The sequence below is a fragment of the Rhinolophus sinicus genome, chromosome 3 (genome assembly GCF_057876585.1).
Source record: "Rhinolophus sinicus isolate RSI-liver-muscle chromosome 3, RSI-T2T, whole genome shotgun sequence".
Lineage (NCBI taxonomy): Eukaryota > Metazoa > Chordata > Mammalia > Chiroptera > Rhinolophidae > Rhinolophus > Rhinolophus sinicus.
The window spans coordinates 92591537-92607921 of NC_142503.1; the positions used below are offsets into that span (position 1 = coordinate 92591537).

At 47.8% G+C, this 16385-nt stretch overlaps 1 protein-coding gene across 6 annotated transcripts in view; it reads right to left on the bottom strand.

The window, feature by feature from the left end:
- The window catches only part of POR (cytochrome p450 oxidoreductase), a 62779-nt gene that overhangs the window by 14797 nt on the left and 31597 nt on the right, over positions 1 to 16385 (bottom strand). Inside the window, exon 1 of one of the 6 annotated variants that reach the window (XM_088796783.1) lies at positions 3098 to 3404. The exons of the other annotated variants lie outside the window; for them this stretch is intronic. Coding sequence (XP_088652909.1) covers positions 3098 to 3144 — 47 coding nt within the window. The 5' untranslated portion in view covers positions 3145 to 3404. Of the gene's footprint in view, positions 1 to 3097; positions 3405 to 16385 lie in introns of those variants that run through there. 6 annotated transcript variants of the gene reach the window in all.

The window sequence follows — 16385 nt, forward strand, 5'->3', positions numbered from 1 at the left end:
GATTATATTAAACACAAGACTGTACACTTTAAAATGGTTAAAATGGTGAATTTTAAGGGGTATGAATTTTACCTTAATTGAAAAACAAGAACAAACTAAATGCATTTGTTTGACACCTAAAAGGGGCTGGGCTTGAGGTTTTGGAATATTTACTTATATGGAACACTTCTTTTGCCACTTCTCAACTGCACCCGGTCACGGTGTGTGGATGCAGAAGCTCTGGTAGAAATTCTGGTAGAAATTTAGAATAATGCAGAGCCAGGCATACAGATAAGCTATGGCTGTGTCACCAAGGTCGTAAACACACCTTCCCTCACACTCAACCTCTTCCAGGGTGTCCTGTATGACTGGCGGGAGGAAAGCGAGACTCTGTGCTCTTAAAAAAGAGTGCACACTATTAATTATTCACAGAAAAAGGACCTGAAGAGAAATGCGTCTTGAGAGACAACATGGAAGGGTTAGGATAAAGGATGAATGAGATGGTTTCCAGAATGTTCCCAATTTTTGTTTTTCACATTTTTATAATTCAAAATACATTTTATAGTGAAAAAGAGGGGGTAATTCCAATGTCTAACAAAAGGCGAGCAGCTGCACACGTTACAGCCACATGACACACACCGTTCACTAGTAAACAGGGCAGCGCAGGTCATTACTGCAGTGGAAAAGCAGGTTACAAACAATATGGGTGACACAATCCCTTTGTTTAAAAGGAAAGAAGGATACACACTAACACATTCAAAGTTCTCTCCTAGGGGAGCAATTATGAGTCTTCCCCATCCCCTTTATTTTTTGCTAATTTCCATTCCCAACTCCCCCACCCTTCTTTTCTGTAATGAACATGTAATGTTTTTGTAAAAGGAAAATGGAAGTTACCTTTTATGTTAAGAAAAGTTGAGCGTGGATACAGACGGATTCTGAAGGCTCTAATGAGGACAGTTAGAGTAGCTAGGCCCACGTAGAGACCCGTATCACAGAAGACATTCTAGGTAAGGGAACGGAGGCCACCGGTTCGGAATACATCTCACACCGTGGCCCAGCCCCATCTCCTGAACTCCACCTGCCAAATGCTCTGGGCCACACAGACGACTCAGTTCTCTTGGCTCCTCTTTGCCTTTGGACACACTGTTGCCTTTGCCGAGAATATCCTTCCACTAACCTGTCCCCACAAACTCCTCCCTATACTTTGGACAGAACGTATGATTTCCTCATTGGAGTAACTTTCCCTGCTCCGCAGACGGTAAGGTTATTTGTCACCATCTTTGGTACATCACACACCTCCGTCCAGGCACTTAATTCAATGTATTCTCATTGCTCAATCAGAGGTCTGGCTTTACTAATTTGGGGGGAGTTACCCATGTATCTCTTTGCCACTGGCACAGTGCCCAGTACTCAGCATGTTTTATTGGCTTCCTGGGCCGACGAGTCCTCTGCCCAGCAGAAGGTTGGCAGAGGTGGTCTGAGAAGGCCTTTGGAGGGTTCCCCTACCCACTCAAGGGCCGAAAAGCCAACAACTGTCTCGTCTGAAAGGACAGAGGCTTCTACAGAAGCTACATCTCGAAGAAGGTGGATCTGAAGACTTGTTGAAGAAAGGGACAAGTGGCACCCCTTTGCCCAGTGGTGCAGGGCTGCTCTTCCTCCTACAGGGTATGTGTGCCAGCCTGGGTGGGGAGGGCACTGTGCCAGCACCACAGGCATGAGACTAAACCACAGGCATGAGACTAAACAAGGCAGCCTTTACCTTCCAAGTGCCAATCACCAAGTTGGGAAAGACAGGCCCCAAGGAGTCAAGGCAGGATGGGAGGGGCCATATATCAGGAGCAGGGACTCGAGTTCAAATCCTCGTTCTGCCACTGAATGGGCCTGTGACAAGTCATGGCCTCTCAAGGCCTCAGATTCCTCTTACTGAAAACACTGCCTCTTGGCTTCTGCAGCCTCCTCCAGTGCCTTGCACAGCACCTGGAACTTGGTTAACTCTCAGGGATAAAGAGGGTGTTCTCTAGAAGGAGGCTGTTTGGGTCACGTCACTCTGTGATTCCCATGGCCCAGCAGCACAAGGTGGCCGGTGTTAAGACCCAATGATGGGATCGGCTGGCCCAGGCCACAGGGCTTCAGAGGGGGCAGGCACTATGGCGAGAGAACCAGGAAGGGTTTCTCAGAAGTGCTGTGCTCTGTTCTCAGAGACAAAATGCCTCCCGAGAGAGAAAGCCATGGGAACTGGCAGCTGAGGGGCTCCCGGATGAGGCCCACACATGTGTGGGGAGGGGCGCGGGGAGGAGGGCCTCAGTGTGGCCTCCTGATGCAGTTGCACAGGGCTGGAATTACAGGCTGGCGGCTCTGGGAGTGGAGAGGGAAGGCCTCCAGGCACATCTGGCTAGAAAGTCAGAGGCGGGCAGGAGGGCTACCCGGCCTGTCCCCGGAGGAAGGGTTCTCCCAAGAGGCACAGACACTTCTGAAGGCCAGCTCTGACCCCTTCACTAGCTTCAACCCCCAGGGAAAGGAAGAACACTCCCCACCTCCAGGGATGGCTTCCAGAGATCCTGGGCACACCGAGGTCCGTGAGGGGAAGGGAAACCCAAGGCGGCTGAGGAGACCTCGTGCCTCTAGCCACTGGCCCAACAGTGTACTTTCGTGCTATTCCTCCTAGTTATACCTCGCCTGCTGGGGCGCAGCTGAACCTGTCTCCCCACTGCTGCTCACCCGCATGGGGTTCACACCTGAGTGCCCTCAACTGGCTTTATCGCCCGACAGCTTCACACGGGAATTTGCACATTGAATCTGATCTTTCACAGGCAGAGGAGTTGGTGACTGGGGCCTTCCTGGTTTCCAGTCCAAATCCCGTCCTTTGGAAACAGGGACATGCAGCCTGCAAATCCAGGACTGGAAGGGCCAGCAGTGCCCCTGCCCAGCCAAGCTCCCCCCACCCCACCGGAGATGCCCGCAGCTCTGCTGGTTAACTCTACACAGCACCCTCTTCGCGCCTGCAGGGTGTTCCTGACCAGGAAGGAGTTCCATCCACACTCGAGTATAAGTGTCAGGTGTCCCCCAGCCAGAGGGGCATCGAGACAGTTTGTTGCCGCAGACACTGTCTGGAACTGACCTTCTCAGGGTGGGCTCGTCCGGCGGAGCTGAGTACGTGCACCCCATGGTTTCTCACTCCCAACTCCAGGACTTAAGGAAGAAGGCAGGTTGCAGTGTTCTCCTGGAACTGGGCTGGGAGCCAGCAGCTAGGAGGTCGGGTCCTATCCATCCTTGACACAGCGCTGGCAGGGCCCAAACCCTGCATGTGCTCCTGGGTACCCCAAAGTCCTCTCGGAATCTCAGCCCAGGCCCTGCGTGCATCCGTCCCCACGAGCCTGAGAACACTGCAACATCTGGAGATTCCAGCAGGGAGGAACCAGGACTCCAGACTGAAACCTCCCGTGATCCCCTGCGTTTGGGGCACACACCCCTCCTTCTTCGGTATGGACGGAGGGAAGGAGAAAGCCTTCCCAACCCCAACTCGGGTCTCCTTGGAAACTGTTTATATCAAAGCCCTTTCTCTCCACATCCTCCCCCTTTCCCATTTGAAAAAAAATAAATAAAAGGAAGTCATGGAGGCTGAATAAAGCTCTTCTAAACACTAGAAGGCAGCTGTGCAGGTTGCTATGGCAGGGCCGTCTCTCCATAAAGGAAGCTGCATTGGTCCCGCTGCCAGGGGGCCTCAGGATCACATTAAATTAGATCTGGTTCATGTCTTCCTCCCTGCAAAGGAACTATGGGCAACAGAGCCTAAGACACTAGTCGGCCCGTCACCTGGGAGCACCCTGTGTGCTGTGAGACCAGCACATCTTACCCTCCGTTGTGCAGCAGGGGTACGCGGCAAGGTGGTCACTGTTCGCTGCTGAGATTTCGTTTTAAGGCGCACCCGTCAAAGAACCCAAGTACAAGCCGCCCATCTCCGAGGCCGCATCTGGCCCAAGCTCCCAGCCCAGAGACCATGCGGCTCCGGAATGGAGCACAAAAGGTTTCAATTAGGGCTCTCCACTCCTAAATTGGGAGCAGGAGTCTCCCCGCTTCAGGCTTCAGAAGTCAACTGCAGCCCGCTGTGTGGGGAAGACAAAAGGGAGGGTGGACAAAAGCACTGAGTCACTTGGACAGAGATGAACCAAGACGTCCCAGTGTGATTCATGTTGTTTCCCATCCCAGGCAGCACTCAGAAGGATTTCTGAAAACTGCAACTCAGATTTAATCTTCTGCACAGCAGAAGTGGTTTCTTCTGGGACTTTTCCTGCCCTTGGTGACACACGGGATGGCTGCTTTTGAATGGCTCCCCTCTGGAGCCCAGTGTGTGGTGGCAAGTTCTCCACCTACCAGGGTAGCAGGCCCCCACCGTCAGAGAGGGAAGGAGAGCCGACACACATATGATGGCCCTGGAGCTGTGAGGCGGGCAGGCGGCACAGGACCAGCTCTGACTCTGAGGCGTCCACTACAGGAAAGTCAGTTCCACAAGCAGGCCCTGATTTCTCTATCATGGGCAACACAGTCCCGAACCCTGGGGCAGAAAGCTGATGGTACGGCAGCTGCTTTCGGTGAAAACAGAGTGGTTGGCTGGTGCTTAAATAAACAACAGCAGCTGTCTCTACTGATGGAGTGAAGAACGGAAACCAGCAGTGAAGGACGAGCAGAGTGAAGGCGCTTCCTGTGACCACGGGCCTTTGGCAGGTGGGAGGTTAAAGCAGGTGTCGGAGGCCACAAGGCAAAGACAAAAGATGGGAACGGGAAGTACTACTTGCTGTGTGCTGAATGCATGCCAGCTAGTATTCAAGGAGCTTTATATTTTATTTCATTGAATCCTCCCCAGCCTGTGAAGTGGGCAAGGATTTCCATCCCCATTTGGGAACCAAGGAGAGGGAGGCTCGGGCGTGAAGCAGTAACTCAACTCCAGGCCTGTGAAAGTTCATGTCCGCTCCCACTGAGCACGGCTGTGCCTCCCTGTCCCACAAGTCCCAGGTGTGTCCCTAGGCATGTTCAGAAATCATACTTCACAGTCCTTCCCAGGGATCCTAGGTCATGTGGGGTGCTCTCAAGCTCAAGTGGGCTGCTATTTCCCTCATAGACACCACCCCCCACCCATATAGCCTTCGACATGTACCCCCCAACACGCAGACCGGGATCCCATACCCTGCCATGCCCTCTGGCCTCTCTCCTGAGCCCGAGACCACTGGGCAGTGACTGGCTTGTCACGTGTTAGGCAGGTGACTGCTACTGTGCAGGAGAGCGAAGTGAGAGACTGAGGTCCAAGGAGCTGCTGGGCTATTTAGCTCTGCCAACACCACCCCAATCTCATCGGGGGACAAGGCAGAAGGAAAGGCAGACAAAGTCCCTGAGGACTTTGAGTCCCTGAGACAAAGCCCAGGCCTGTGCTTGCAGGCGCAGAGTAAATATCCGGAGCCCATCTCCTTGCCATTTGCCCTGACGGGAGCTTTCAGGCACGGTCACTCTCCACGTCCACAAGGGCCTTCTCCTAGTGCTTTTCTCTTTGTCAAACTCATCTGTGTTACTATTTTCATGTTTGGCAGAGCCAAGGACCTCTCTATAAAGAGGGTGACCCTGAGCTCGATGTGGAAAGAACTCTAGCTCACTTTCCACATGTCAGCACTCAAAAGATAAAGACGGATGGAAACGAAGCCAGCAGCCCTGACTCCTGGCTTCCCTGGCCTTTCTGTCCAGAGCAAGTCCCCAAATAAAGATCACATAGGAAAACAAGCTCTTTTGAGGCTTTTCAGAAGCCACCCCCAGTGGGATGCAATCAGCAAAATCCAGACTGTGGGAAACTCTGTGAAATAAATGATCTGGTTTCTTCAAAAATACTTCAAGGAAAAAACAAGGATGGAGGGAAAGCCCATGCTGTAGCTACATAATTCCATTTGCATGACATTTGGGGAAAAGCAAAACTACAGGGGCCAAAATCCGATCAGTGGTTGCCCAGAGGGAGGGCGGTGAGGGGAGTTTTTTGGGATGATGGAATATTCTATATCTTGGTTGTAACACTGGTTACACAGCCACATACATCCCATGGGACTCATAAAACTTTATACTTACACAGTGAATTTTACTTAATTTTTCCTAAAAGGTGAATTTTATTGCATGTAAATTATACCTCAATATACCTGACCCCCAAGAGAGCCTTATAAGATTTATTAATGAAGTGTAATGCATGGGCCTTGTTTAGATCCTGAATTTTTAAAAAACTGTTTAAAAAATTTTATCAGTCCACAGGGAACTATGAACAAATGCTGATTGTATATCTGACGATAATGACGCTTACTGCTGACTTTCAGGAATAGGGCATTAAGTTATGTTTAAAAAGGCGAGTCCTTGAATTTTAGAGGACTGAAATATTTTCTTATTTCCATATAATTTCACAGGAAATATTTCCAGCTTTCTGTGAAATCATATAATTGCTTTATTCATAATTCCTACAAATTATATGATTAATTATAAAATTATATGATTGCTTGAAGAGAATCCAGGCGCAGTGGGGCGGGAGCAGGAGGCAAGATGGGTGAGGAGAGGATAATTGTTAAAACTGGGTGATGAGTGCACGAGTTCCCTCTTCTACGCTCTAAGCTTTGGTGTTTGTTTGAAATGTTCCATAACAAGCTTTGTTTTCCTTTAAAGCGCTCTGACACCAGAAATGTGGCAGAGGTGGGGCCGTGGAGGATGGGGCACAGGGCAGTGAGCCAGCAGAGGGGCACAGCCGCCAGGCAGCCGGGGGCGGGGGCTGTGGACGAGGCCCCATCTGGAAACATGGCCCTGCTCAGCCACAGCCACGGCCGGCAGGCATCGCGGTGGGCTCGACGTGGCCAGATCCTCTGACTTTTGTTCAAAAGAAGCTGTAAGCTTAGGTTTTATGTGAAATTGCCAGCCTTTCATTTAAAAATTTAAAAATACTGAGTAAGCCTGTGGGCCAGTTTGCCCAAGAGGCAGCCACATACACAAGTTTACTACTTACTAATTCAACAGCCATTCTCTGCGTATCTTCACTCTCACTAGGCCCTGAGCCCAGCCAGGGGCCCAGACAGGAATGGGGTGCTATCTTTGCACCATGAGCAGCAGAAATAGAAACAGCTGCCCATCCAATGAGATGGGTGGCTCCACGCAGAGCGCTGCATCACATGCGTGAGGCAAAGTATGTGGGGGCACAGAGGGGCTCCCCGGAGCTTCAGACTCCTGTGGGAACTGGCACTGTCCCAGGCCCCTTCGATCAGGAGCTGCCTGGCATGGGATGCTCTGTCAGGAGGTACAGGCTGAGGAGGGAGTGGGAGTGCATATGAAAGAGCCACTTTTAACATTATTATTATTATTAAGAGAAATTGCTGCTTGTAATTGCTCCTCTTTAAGTCATTAACTGCTATTAAAAACAATTCAAAAGACCTCCCCCGGGGGAGAAAATCTTGTTTGTGGATTAAAAGGCTCAATATTGTAAGATGTCAATTTATAGATTCAATCTAATCCCAACTAAAATCCCAGCAGCTTTTTGTTTGTTTGTTTAGTTTTGGTAGAAATTGACAAGCTGATTCTAAAAGTTATAGGGAAGTGTCAAGGGCCCAAAAAAGCCAAGAGAATCTTAGAAGAACAAAGCTGGAGGACTTAGCCACCAGATATCAAGTCAAGAGTAACTGTCAAATCATAGAAGCTAGAGCACTGAGCTATTGGTGAAAGGATAAAGGACAGATCAATAGAACAGAAGAGTCTAGAAACGTATCCCCACATATACAGTCACGTGATTGATATCAACAGTGACACTGAAGAGCAGTCGGAAAAGCATCAGGAAGTGGTGCCGGGTTGAGTGAATACCCATAAAATTAAAAAATGAAAAAAAATTTGTAAAGTGTTTCACACAATTCCCCAAGTCAATTTCAGCAGGATGGCAGAGCTAGTTTAAAAGCTACTATAAAAGAACATCTTCATGACCTCAAGATAAGTAAAGACCTCTTAAACGGGACACAAAAACGTTAACCATGAAATGAAGGTTAAGGTCACCCAAAAGGTTGACAAATTGGACTAAGTTTAAGTCAAGAACTTCTGATCATCAAAAACACTATTAAGAGAGTAAAAAGGCAAGTGACAGAAGGGAGATACATTAACCTAACGAAGGACCTGTATCTGATAACCATATAGACAAAATAGGCAAGATCTTGAACAGACAGACCTTCCTTCACAAAGGAAGATAAATGGCCAATAAATACATGAACAGGTCACTGGTCATCAGAGAAACGCTGCCAACAGCCCTCTCCACGTGTCCCCCATGCTGCCCACAGGGGCCTTGTGAAGCCTGGGTGTGACCATGTCAGTGGTGTACAGAGCACTGTCCAATCCGGCTCCGGCCTGCTTTCCCACGCCCCGGCCCCACCCTACCCTAAACACACACCCTGGTGACATCACCAAACAGCGCACTGGCGCCCCAACACATCCCAGGGTCCTTCTCGTCCGGGCCTCAGGTCCACCACCACAGCCTGTCAAACCCCGCTCCTCTTAAAGACTCAACTCCAACGCCCCCTCCCATCGAAAGCCTTCCACAACCCGTCAGAGCCTGACCCTGCCTCTTGCTCTTCACATGCACGTCTTCCAGCGTAACCCACTCCAGATGAACCTATTCTCATGACTGCCCTTCCTTCCCATGGGATCGGAGGGCAGGGTCCGGTTTATTGATCTGTCTGTCACAAGGGCTTGGCACAGTCTCGTATAAATGTTTGCCTGACTGATGGACCCCAGGATGCTAGCCAGTATTGCGATATCACCACATGCCCACACCGCCCCTCTTACCAGAGGCTGGGCAGCTTCCCCTGCACTCCTGTCAGCACTACAGTCCCACATTGTTGCTCTTGAACCGGAACTCTGCCGGAGAGGAGGGTTAGGGCAAAGTCTACTCTGGCTGATGTATTAAACCCTCTCCCATCCCCACCCTGGAGGGCAAAGACTGTCTCAGGTACACTCCTGGACTGAGGCTGATTCTGGCTCAGAGAGCAAACTCCAGGCTCCAGAAGAGTCCACAGGTGGTGTCTCTGTCAGCCACTCACGGACAGTGGCAGCAGAGGGCATCTGGGTTCCTGAGGTTCTGAAAGCTAAATCCAGACTGGTGGTGAGGGCCCTGGGGGCCAGCATAGCTGGGGAGATTCATCGGCGCACACAGCCTCCTCCTGGATGCCCTGTACCCAGAAGTCCAGGGTCGGTGAGACTGTAGATACGTGTCCTGTGCTTCCATGCTATTCAAAGTGCTTGCTGGTCAGACACAGTTGGTCCTATTTGTTTGGTTTTCAAAAATATCCATGCCCAAAGGTTTGGACACAGTATCCCAGGTGGCTAAGGCCTAAAAGACCTTAAAACACCAACTAGAAGCTACCAGAAATTGTGGTGAGAATTCCTGACATAGCCCTGGGCCATACACAGTCCCCACACGAAGCCCCATCACACCCCACTGACCTGGTGGGTAAGAGAAGCTCTGTGCTGTGGAGAAAATCACCTGTGCTCACTGAACGTATGTGCTCAGCGACAGTGATGCAGGATTTATAACACGAGGTCCAGGCTTGTGGCCCAGCTGTATCAGCTAAGTGGCCTCTCTGAGTCTCAGTTTTCTCATCTTTGAAATGGGATAGTAACGTCTAAGAGACTGAAGGCAGCATGGCAAAGTGGGGAAAACTCGGGGTGTGAAGCTTGCAGATCTGGGTTCAAAAGTCAACTCTGCTACTTCTACGTTAGGTGGCCTTGAGCCAGCTCCTCATCAAAGTGCTTCAGTCTCCTCATCTGAAAAATGGAATTATAACGCCTTCCTTGAAGGTCTCCTGTAAGACTGGAGATGGTATTAACAAGAAGGAGAAAATAAGGAGACATACCAGTTGAGGGCACGCATCAGGACCTGTGCAAAGAGTTCTACAACAGCTCGCCATTTAATTTTTACAACCCTATGACATAAGTACTATTATTATCTCCAATTTACAGTTGAGGACGTGGACTTCAAAAGATTAAGTAACAGCAAACGTGACATGGCTCCTATGTGGTAGAGTCGGGATTCAAGCCTTAGTCACCCAGCTGTACGGCCCAGGACTTAACCCCTGCACTGTACACACTTCCCTGTACAGTGTTGCCATAAAACCCCCGGCCACAGCAGGTGGTCAACATGATATAATGAAGGCTGGGAAAGGATTGCTGCAGGGTAGGACACCACACACTTAAGGTTAAAAATTTAAGATTATGAAGAGGGAAATACAGTTTCAGCATCCTGGCAGAGAGAAACAGTTAGAATCTACCAGATACAAGTGCTCCCACAGTTTAGGAGTTTTATTTCAAGTCGATCTTGCAAGGCCAGAGAAGTGATGGGGAGAACGGAGGCTCCACGCGCTCCCGTGGCACATTCATACTCCTCACTCGTGGGGGGAGTGGGGTGGAGGGACACCTCCATTTTACAGACAAGGAAGTGCAGGGCCACTCACTGTAAGCTGGGACCTGGACACCAGTCCCCTTATTTTAACCACCACGTTTTTTCCCACCAAAAATACTTTGCTCCACCAGGAATGCACCTGTTATCAGCGCCAGCTGGAAAAGGCTGGCTGCCAGCTCAGCTGCCCAGCTCCCACCCATCCTCAGGCCCTCTGACAGCAAAAGCCCTCTCAGGCTCGGGTACAGCACCACTTTCTAGAACCTTCGCAACCCCCCCCCCCCCCACACACACACACACACAGCAGATCTTCATCCCTCTGCCAGGGGGATTTCCTTCTTTCTTAGAATTCCAGAAGCCCGTGGCTTCCCTGCCAGCCAGCTCTCCGATGAGTGATGAGGCCGCCCACCCTGCCTAGCGCACACTCCTGTCGCAGAGGCCCAGATTAGGTAATGCACATGAAAGCACTTCATAAACCATTTTTAAAAAGCACATTTCAACATCCTGACTTCTCAGCTCCTTTAACGTAAATGCTACCCCTATTCCTGTAGCACCTAGCGCTTGGTGCAAAATACACTCTGCTACAAACATTAAGCAGCGACCACGGAGCAATGCTAGGCGATGTCATAAATATCACCTCACTTCATACTCTCAAGAGCTCCGTGAGATTGGGGTTATCGCCTCCATTTAGCGGATGAGGAAATGAGGCAGAGCGAGGTTAAGGGTCTTGCCCAGGATCTACTCAGCACTAGAGAGCAAGCTTGGTAAACATGAGGACTTCATCTATTTTATTCATGGCTATCTGGCACTTAGTAGGGCCTCTGCAAACAGTTGCTGAGTGTTCTAAACTGTAAAACGAATGCCCTGTCAATGGTATAGCAGGACCCCAATAATGTGGTTTTATTATATTAATGAGATGCCCTAGGAACTTGACTTTCATTACATCAATTAGCCTGTGGTAAAACTGGTTTTGTTATCCTAGCAACGTCTTGTACATACTGTACAAGAATTGTACTCCCTGAATATCTGCTTTCAAGTCCAAGAACTATACTTTTCTGGGAGAGAAAACTGTTACCAGAGAGCTCCTTGTGGAATTCAGGGAGCCCTGCAGGGCAGAGCTGTGCCCTGGGGTTCTCCCAGCACAGGGCCTGGCCTCGTAGGTCCCACCCAAACCTCCCTGCAACATGACCGGGTTGCAGCCATGACACGGAACTCAGTCATGAGGAGACAGTGGTGTAGTCACTTAGTCACACCTCCACCACCATTTTTTCATATCTAGAAACCCTCTGAACTCTTACATCCTTAATATTTGTATTTAAACTAAGTTACCTTTTAAGTTAAACTTTCTTAAAAGGAAGCTTTATGGAAGGTTAAAAAAATCAACAAAATAAAAACAGTGTTTGTAAAGTCAAGCTGGATACTGTCTGGAAACATATATTTGCTTTTCATCCTCTTTCTGGCACAGAGCTCCTAAACCCCTTGGAAATTCCTAAGTGATAAGAGAGATAAAGGAGTCTTCTGTTATTCAAAACAAGCCGCTTTCTATCACGCTGGAGTTCATGTTACTGAAGTAACTTAGGAAAGCCTCTAAGGATGGGGCCAGTAGCCAAGGGAACCAACACTGTGGTTACAGGGTTGGAACTCACAGCCCTATCCCTGATCTCCAGGGAGGGGAGAGGGGCTGGAGGTTGAATTAATCCCCCATGCCCAGCGAGTTAATCAATCGTGCCCACATAATGAAGCCTCCATAAAAAACCCAAAGGATGGGGTTTGGAGAGCCTCAGGGCTGCTAACAGGCGAAGGTGCTGGAGAGTGGGGTTCCTACCCTTGCCCAATGCATCTCTTCCATCTGGCTGTTCCTGAGTTGTATCTGTAACAGACTGAAACGCTCCAGCCTGCATTTCTCCCATGGCCTTCAGACTAACTGCTCCTGGGACAGGTATATTAGTTACCTAGAGGAATTCTGCTTCAGGCTTGAGGATTTTGCAAAAACAGCCCCTTGTCCAAAGGTACCTCTCCTGAAGAGCTGGTAAATCATGTACAAAATAATGACTGTTTATCAAAGATTTACAGGAGCCTCAAGACCCTGATTGAGATCAGTGGGGGTCAATGGATCCACTGGGGAGATTTAGACTCACTCTCCCTTGTCTCCCAGTCCGCACCGAGCTATCTCCAGGCCTTACCCACCTCTTGCCGCACCCTTTCTCCCTTCCCTTGACATAAAAGAGGACTGAATTTGGGGCGTTTTTAATGTAAGCATGACATATACTTTTAAGGATTTAGCACCCTGGCGTGGTTTGCTGAATTACAGTTTATTTTGTAGTTCATTTTCCCCCCTCTTCTTTGTTTCTCCCCCTCACTGTCCAATTTAATTGCTGTGTTTTTCCAAGGCTACATGCATACCTCCTTAATCTAATTAATCAGAACACTAACTTGCAAGAAACTGAGTCAGCCCTCTGGACACCGGCAACCAGGCTGCAACTCTGGACTGTGATTTTTTGTCAGATGACTATGAATCACCCCTAAGACCGGGTTCGAGATAACCATCACAGAACATACCGGACCCCAGGAGACGTTCTCCCGGACAAGTAACAAGACTCACTCCCCTTTCCTTTGTTCTGTTGCTGCTTGTGAACCTATCAAACTTTCTGCCATCCTAGGAACAGGGAGATGGCCTTTAGACAGGAGTCCGCCACCCTCCCGAATAGCGGCATTTTGAATAAACCTGCTTTTCTTTCCACCATCCTTGTCTCTCCATTAGATTATTGGCTTATGAGCAGCAGGCAACCAGACCTTCACCCGGTAACACTAAGATGGATTTGCGGAAGCGTTAAAGCTCCCCATCTTCTCGAGCTAGTTAGTGCCTTCTTGATCAATGTCCTTTCCTTTTTCCAAACTCTGATGTTTTGAGTTTTGGCCCCTTGAAGTGTTGGGCACACGAATCTTGAACCAGTAACAAATGGCGAGCCACAGCCCGGAGCTGGTGTCCAGGGGTAGATGGACCCTGGGTGGGTGCCCCCTGTGAGTCCTGAGCACCTGCCAGAGCCGCTTTGCTTGGGGGCTCAGGAGGGACTCCCCAGTGGGCGCTGGTCTCTCTTTGGCACACAGCACATTTGGAGTAAAGAAACATCTTTGGACTTCAGTCAGCTGTCTGTCAGTCAGCTGTCGAGTAGTTCTGGAATGGACAGCAGAGAATCCTTCCTCTCAATCTGGGTGCTCTGTCCTCAGAACAAGGCCATTTGCATTTTGGGAGGCCTCCATCTGACGGAAGGAATTCTTCCTCTCTATCCTGGCTTTCTCTTTCTCCCTTTCTCTCTCTCCAAAGATATTTGCATTTCCGTCTAAAAAAGGAAGGACTGCTGGGAATTTACCCATGTTGCATCTGTGAGCCAACAGGCTCAATTTAGAAGGAGGTAAGTCACCCCATGTGTACAGCCAATCAGCAACGGGAACTTCCTCCTTCGTTTAGGCTTTTTCTATGGGAAAAGCCAATTTGTTTTGCATTCGTTTGAGGTAACTTGTTGGGAGGGGGAAAAGTTGTAGGACTTGTACCTGATTTGTGAACCGTTCATTTGTATTTGTTTATTTGGCTATTTGAATTTGAAATTTGTAACTTGTCTGGAGTACCTGAGGCTTAGTTAGGAGAGCACTCAATTTATTGTCTTGTGCATCATTTATGTGTGGATCTGAGGCTTTTTCTTCCCTTACTGACTGGGAAGTGAGAAAGGACACGGTGCCTGACGCTTGCCCCTACTCCTCATCCTTTTTGTCTCCAGACGTGGTAACCGCTCTCTTGTGCTCAGGCTTCATCCTGGCACCGTCTTCCTCTAGGAGGATCTGTCACTTTTAAATTCAGGCGATCTGAAGCCGCTTTTTTTTTTTTTTTTTAACTCTGAGCCTTCCAACTTTCTCAGGCCTCTCAGAGAAAACAGAATGCATCCTTTGAGTATAGGTTAACTCTTAAAGGGCTTTAAAGGAATTTCTATAGCAGGCAAAGCTTTGGTCATCTGAGCAAATTACCTCTGAGTTTTATATTGTACCTGGGACACAAAAGCTTGTATTTCAAAATGAAAGCTATGAGATCTCTATGTTAATATGTTCTAGATATGGCATATTTCTACCACTAAATGGTACTGCTAATTTGTGGTATTAAACTGGCTTAAACAAACACGTGCTTATATGAGAATTCTCAAACATATAACTAGTCTTACGACTTTTGAATTTGCTGTTAAGCTTCTTGGATCTTACAGATGCTGATGCAGATGTTAGGTTTATTAACAGGAGAATTTTCAAAAAGACAGAAGGAAAAATCAACAGATTTCCCAACAAGGTGGAAATTTTTTAAAAGTTTCTGAGGTTATGAGAATTAGTATAGCTGAACAGATGTTAAAGGATTTAATAACTGATCAGAAATTTAGCAAAATTGGAGGCTGATTTTTCAAAGTCTGATAGGAAAAAAAAAGGGGGGGAAGGGAGGTCTCAGCGTTGCCCCCCAAGACCTTCCTGCTGGCTAATCAGAAATGTAAACACAGCCACTGCTGCCTGTGGCTGAGGTGACTGAAGGGAAAAAAGGAGAGAAAACTTTTAAAAACACAAGCTGCTAGTCTCACATGCCAGACCCTCATCCCCTTCCATTTCCCAGCCTCCTTAAAAATTGTCAAGGGCAAATGAAAAATCTTGTTTTCTCTACACTTATTGATAATTTTGTGTATGTGTATGACCTCTGTTTGTGATATCTGTGTTTTATATATGGCATGGTGTTTTTTTCCTCCGGAAGGTAGTTTATAATATTTGATTAGCGTGAAGGAATTAAGCGCTTATATAAATAAGGATATATAATAGAAACTAACCCAAATGCCTTTCAGGATTATATGAGCTAGGAAAATATTTGATATTAAAGCTGGTTTAGGTTTGGTTTGGTTAAATACACATGTTTTTTAGAGTTAACATTAAATATGGTATTTTTGTTTTAAGTGAGTTTACAAAAAAAATAAGCTCTTGTTATTGTTATGAAATTTGTCAAGAAAATAGCTTGGGTATTAATTGACTGAAATCTCATAGAGTTATTAAGAACTAACAAATAGATGCAATTAAAAGGTTGATAAAACTTTTTAGGAATAATTATTATACAACATGAGGTATGGAAAAATATACAGTCAGTGTTTAAAAAAAATTATTACAGTAAAAGACACATTACCATTAATTCCCCTCAGAATACTCCCCCTCGCTTCAAACACTCTTATCCCATTGTTCTTGCCACTTTCTGAAGCGGTTCTGGAAGTCCTCTTTTGTGAATGTCTTTAGTTGTGCTATCGTGGCTGCCTTGATGTCCTGAATCGATTCAAAATATTTACCTTTCGTGGTCATTTTGACTTTGGGAAAGAGCCTGAAGTCGTATGGTACCAGATCTGGTGAATGAGGTAGATGAGGACACACAGTAATGTTTTTAATTAAACAGAAACTGTCGTACCAGAAGCGATGTGTGACATGGAGCCTTTCCGTTGTGATCACAAAATACGGTGAATACTGCTGCCGGGGGCCATCCAACAGAAAGGCAGGATCTTCAATATGGGAAGCAGCACGTCAAACCTTAGTAACAGTGTGTGACTAGTTTCAACCTGTTTGGTGCAGTGCAGTCAGTCAGGTGTGAGCTACGGTTGAGAGAAGGTGTGTTTTAAAGTGTGTCGTAAATCATCCTCCATCATGACAGCGCTCCGTGTCACACATTGCTTCTGGTATGGCAATTTCTGTCAAATAAAAACATTATGGTGTGTCCTCATCCACCTTATTCACTGGATCTGGCACCGTGTGACTTCTTTCTCTTCCCCAAAGTCAAAATGATTCAGGACATTGAGGGAGCCATGACAGTGCCAACTAAAGACACTCACGAAGAGGACTTCCAGAACTGCTTCAGAAAGTGGCAAGAATGATGGGATAAGTGTGTTCGAAGCAGTGGGTAATATTTTGA